Here is a 6,000-nt window from a genome sequence, read left to right on the forward strand (position 1 = left end):
TACTGTACTATTTAGGGAATAATAAAAGTGAAGGTTCTGCATAACTTTAATACATTTTTTTTCAAATGTTTCTGAAGTGTGGTTGGTTGAACCCATGAACACAGAACCCACAGATATGGATGGCCAAATATATTTGGAAAGAAGAAGTTTCCAGTTCTGAAAGCTGGGGGCACATTCAAAAATCTACAATAAACATCATTTTGAGTCCATTTTGTTGATAACAAAAACTCATAGCAGTAATACTTCTTTATCAGTTATTCAACAAAAGAACCTTACTTCCCACCAGGGACACAAAAATAAATAGAAATAGTCATTGCCTTCAAAAAACTCAGATGAGCAGGAAAGATGGATATAAGTGGGTAGGTGTATGATGTGAATTGTATTCTAATGTACTATATGAGCACAAATTATTTTTAAAAATATATTTTTAAATATATATAAAACAAAAATATTTCTTTTTTAAAATAAATCTACTTTAATAGGGAAAGCCAGGGATAAAATATACCAACTGAAAAGACCTTGGAAAGATGGTACAAAGCACATTTGCCTAGAAAATTTGCTAGGTGCTTTATAAATACAATATAAAGTACCTCAAAATGTTCATGGAAAATTTGGATTAAAGATAGGTTTATTTTGGTGAAAACACTGAAATTCATGCATAGTTTCTTCATAATACACATTTTTCAGGCACCTTTTGAAGACCCCATCATGTACAAGGATTACAGTGTTTTTCCAAATTTCTTTTAATTCCATTTTCCATGAACTTTTTAAAGTACCCTCATATAGTCTTATTTTCCTATTCTTACACACTATTGAATAGATATAGTTGCCTTCTCATAGATAAACAACAGAATTCTGAAGTCAGCAATGTAATTTTCCCAAGGTCACACAGCAAGAGTGAAGGCTGGGACACATAATCCTTTAGGCAGTATCAGACATCTCTCTGATATAAGCTATCCTAAGTCTTTTCACCTTTAATGAAATCTTAATTTTATTAATGAGCCAGAATAACAACCAATAAGGCTATTTCCATTTGGAGAAAACTATTTAATGTTCTCTGTTGAGCCAAGTGCCAAGTATTTTTCATTGCTTTTTCCTTGACTTGTATTAAGGCGAACATTTTGACTTGGTATAAGTAGAAATAACTTTGAAAAAATTATCCCTGGCTTATTTATATATAGCTGATTTACATAGGCAAATGATGGATTAGTAAATATCTGGTGAAGAGATGACAAAATAGTCTCTCTAGATTTTCTTCCCTGGCTACATTCTTGTTCCCATTGAGGTCTGAGTAGTTGTCTCTACTTTTGTGATAAAGTCACTGAAGACAAAACTGAATTTAAGTGAACAGAATATGATTTGAATTCCTAAGCATGTTCCTCTGTGTTCTTGTAAATGCTGTCCCCTGAATACCCTGGTTTAAGATGAACTCCTTTGCTTGCCATCATTCTACCTAGCACTGCTCAAGCATCGCACTGTCTGAACCCTTCCCAGACCTCTCTTCCTTTTTCTCTTCAGGACCATCAATAGCTGACCAGGTCAAGAGATGTCCAGGACATATTTTAGGGGACTCTACTTACATTGAAAAATGAAGTACCAGACAGCTTTAAAAAGTGCTATCCTCAATATATAAAAAGTTCTTAAATATACACATAAACACACATTGTACAAAAAGTTCATGGAAATATTATAAAAACTGCATGCATTTCACATTTTTGCATAAAAATAAATTTATCTTTTAGTTTTATTGTCTATGAACCTTTTGAAGTACATGTGTGTGTGTGTGTAAATTCATTGTTCTCTATAGGCTGTAGTTGGACTTCCTTCATATTTGGTGATGTATCTTTGTGACTATGTATATCACCTCTTCTGTATAGAATTTGAAGACATTCTAATACTAGGTTTGGACCAAAGGCCCCTCCATGCCATTCATATGATTGTCCTTCACAATTAAAGCCAATAATGTCCCCTCATATCTGTGCCTCCCCACACAAAGATTTGGACATCTTTGGACATCTTCAACCTCTGAACCATGTCTTCCTCTGCACATTTCCTGGAACTCTCTAGGTGTGAAATGTTGGATGGCTTGGAAGGATGCTAAACCTGAACTACACACTTTGGTCATAACCAAGAAAGTGGAACACAGGCACTGTCTGAACCTCCATGGCAAGGGGGTTTACGAACAGTGATGACCAGGACTCCTGCAGGCTAGGCAGAATTAAGCTAAAGGAGGCTGAATGGGAAAGATTGCCTCTCAAGTGATGCTAGATACACCAATGGTGGAATATCCATTAACAAGCATCTGCTTGTATTATATCAGATGTTTCCAAGAGGATAGTTATAAAGATACCTTTTGCTAGTTGTGTAAAGAGAATTAGCATTCACTGAACACATCTCATTTAATCTTCACAATACTCATGTAATTGGTATTGTCCTATTTTACAGTTGAGGAAAATAAAGCACAAAGAGTTTAACATGTCCAAGTTTCACCCAGTCAAAATAAAACACAGAGCCAACTAATTCTAAAGGCCCAGCTTGTTCCACTATACCATACAGCCTGAGAGACTTCATTTAAGCAAAATTCCTTTTGAAGTCTACAGTCTTCAGCAGTGAGTATGGAAACATGCTCATATGCTGGTGTGTTTGACCTGAGCTACAGTTTTTCCAAAATAAACATCCTCTGTGTTTCTCCCCCTTGAACAAGAGCTTTCTCTGTACCCCCTATTCTCATGGTTTCTACTGGAAGCTGTTTGAGATTTCTGAAATTTAACTATTTTCCCAGGAAGTGGATCTTTGGAATCTAAGATTAGAACCTATCTTCAAGTCTATACACATGAACGCCCTACCAGTATTCCAAATTCCTTAAGGAGAAGACTAGATAGGGAGGATACCCTGGCATCCTCCACGGCTTCCTCCTGAGACAGGTTTTTCCTGTGCTACATAAAGCCCCAGAAACTACAGTGCTCTCTCAAGGTTAACACAAACACAATTATGTACCTTCTGTCATTCTCTCCCTCTAGCTGATTGATCCACAGCATTTTCTAAAACTTTTTCCAAGCACTAAAGGAAAACAAAAAATAATTGTAGAAAATCACACCAAATGGTCAACTTGCCAAAGCATTATTTTATGATGCTAAGATTACTCTGATCTAGAAGAAAATCGCTTTTTCTACCCACGTTCTATAGCCCGATGCCCACATTTACCTGAGCAGTCATATTTAGAGTTGAACAATTGTGTCCCTATCAACAAGGTCAGTTTCTGTTAACAGAGAAATACGTTAGAAATGAAGCAATTGTGTTAATTCATTCTAGACGTGATATAGTCTCCCTATGCCTTCTGCTTAAGGGAAAAGATTTTTTAACATAAAATAGAAGACTCCAACCTGTACTGAGACCACAGATGCCTAGACCTACACCCTAATAGACTCAGCAGGTACAAGGTGAGAAAAATAATTAAATACTCTGGTGGTCCCTTAATTCAGAACTGTGTGATATTATAGACTTGTCATTGTAAACTGAGAAAACAAAGAGACCAGGAGAGTTACAGAAATTTATCCAAAGTCACCCTTCCAGCTATCTTAGGATATTGAATTGCTTTATCTTCACCACTTGTTTCTTAAATGGACCTTTTATATATATAAATGACCTAAGAATTGATCAAATGATTAGAAGAAAATACATCATGAGAGTAAATGCGTAAGAGGAAAAGTTATATTTTGCCCTACAGCAAGAAATGCATCAAACCTTAATTTTCAATGATAGATGACAAGAGTACCTTGAAAAATACAAAATACTCAGTTTCTCAAATGTATGGTTGAGCTCCCAAGAATACAGTGTAAATCCCCAGTGCCCTAAGCAACAAATAGGAATCAGGATATTCATAATGAGGACTTCAACAAAAACCATGGTTTGTTAAAGTGTTTGCCAATTCCATGAATCCAGAGCTTTGGGTTCTAAGTTTAAACAAAAGGCAAGGCCATGGACCTGTAAGACTGGGGTTATATAGGCAAGTTGTAGAAACAAGATTGAGAGAATTACAAGGAAGAATGGATGAATTTGATACCATAGAAAATTATTTAACACATTTCTCTAAAAGCAAGCAGAATATAGGAAGGATATGGATGATTAGTAAGATTGATCTAATAAACTATATATAATTCTTCACAAAACACATGAAACATTATGCAAATAGTGTACAAGACCATAAAGCAAACCCTTAGAAAGTCTTAATGGTTCCATATCCATTTTCTAGAAAAATAATTTTTAACTAAAATCAATCTAAGACCCCTATCCATTTGAAAATATTAAACTCACTTCTATAGAACTCATAACTCCAAGAATAAACCGTATGAGAATTTCTTAATTGGAACTGTTAAATATTACAAATGTGTGGGATATAGTTTAAGTTACTTTGATGATATCTTTAAATGCTCATAGTGGGAAATATTTAAGCATACATAGGAATTATGTAGAAAAAAGTTTAGATTTAAAAATTCATCTTACTTTAGTTGAAAAAAAAAACCAGATTATTTAGTAGACAAGGTAATGGAATGGGAAGGGCCTTGAAAGAGCATTTTGGGGAGAGGGAACAGCACCTGCAAACTTAAGGAGACAGCAGGGAATATTCAGGGGTGAGTGGGTGTTTCCCTGTGTCGGCCCACCCATGCTAAGATTTTTCTCTGCTTGTGTTTGCTCTGCAGAATCACTCTGCCTCCATGACTGAAGTTACCTGAGATGGCTGGTGTGTCACAAGCTGTTTTTTAACCACCTTCCAGTTCAATACTTCAAAACACACAGTTACTCAATGTCAAACTGTGAAGACAAGTATTATGTTTTATCTAGTTAGAGGCTAATGTTTTGTACATTTTTTTGTATGAAGAAGTGATGTAGCTTGCCCTGATTTTTTTTTTTGGTCAGCTTTAATATATTTATGCCAGAATTTTAAAACCAACAAAATTTTCTCCTTGTTCAAGTGTGCATTTAAGAACCACCTGGTTGATGTTGTTTTGTGATATTTGTACACAAACCTTCTTTTCTCAGTTTTATAGACACAGAAATAAAATATAACGATTCACTTTAACCTTTTATTACCACAGTTGCTGCCTCCTCCAGAATTTTTGAATTTTAATGAAAATTAAACTTTGAGTTGCAGGAAGGATGATGTTGGTTAATGGAAAATCTCAAAATCAATTGTGTGGGGTGAGTGAGAGCTTCAGAGAGAACTTTGTGTTCTGATCTCTTAACAGATTGTTGTATTTGAAGTTAAAATATTAGAGAAGTGACCTCATTACATAAACAATTACAGAGAGTCCTACATTTTAGGGGTATTGGGGTTATGATTCTTGAGTAATGGCCTTGCCAATCTAAGAAACTCAAGATCTTTCTAGAATCATGTCCTTGGGCAGGTAAGTAACTCCATCCTCCTTTCCAAAAAGCAGCCAGCACCAGCCTCCCCTGTCAACTCAACAGTTTTGTATATCATATTGTATGGACTTTATATGAAAATAAATATTTTACAGTTTGCACAGTATTATTTTACAGAAAGGATATCAGATCATCTACAACAAAGAACCCCAGAGCAGCAACAGCTTGACTCTGTGGCTTTTAACTAGTCTAGAATTTTAACTGCATCTCATTTTTCTAGCATGGTGAAAACTAATGTGTAACTCCTGTGAGAGAAGGAGCTCCTTTGTCTGTACCTATCAGAATGTTTTCTTGACACTTCTATGTTGGCTCTTCTTAGCCTTTTTTTGTACATATTTTTTTTCTAAAGAGAAGAAAAAAGTTATCACAAAGTATCCTGGCTCATGTGCTGTTTTAAGCTTCTTCCCCTGGGCAAAGTTATTTGAAGTGTCATAATGCAGTGACCTTTAGAAGTGTTTATGCTGTTCAGTGCTGTGTGTGCTGAGATAAATCCTAACAGGGGCATGGCTGAGAGGTCATTTCATGAATGTGTCTATGTATTCAGACTAGATAAAAGATTTTAAGTTAGTCAGCCAC

The 6,000-nt window shown here is 35.4% G+C and overlaps 1 protein-coding gene across 6 annotated transcripts in view; it reads left to right on the top strand.

Annotated features, from left to right (window-relative positions):
* The window catches only part of PLPPR1 (phospholipid phosphatase related 1), a 347,574-nt gene extending 341,776 nt beyond the window's left edge, over positions 1-5,798 (top strand). For all 6 annotated transcript variants that reach the window (XM_070054945.1, XM_051856156.2, XM_051856164.2 and 3 more), the window contains exon 8: positions 4,701-5,798. In XM_070054945.1, coding sequence (XP_069911046.1) covers positions 4,701-4,733 — 33 coding nt within the window. In that variant the 3' untranslated portion in view covers positions 4,734-5,798. The remainder of the gene's footprint in view (positions 1-4,700) is intronic.
* The last annotated feature ends 202 nt before the right edge of the window (positions 5,799-6,000 follow it).

Source organism: Oryctolagus cuniculus, chromosome 1 (assembly GCF_964237555.1).
Source record: "Oryctolagus cuniculus chromosome 1, mOryCun1.1, whole genome shotgun sequence".
Taxonomy (NCBI): domain Eukaryota; kingdom Metazoa; phylum Chordata; class Mammalia; order Lagomorpha; family Leporidae; genus Oryctolagus; species Oryctolagus cuniculus.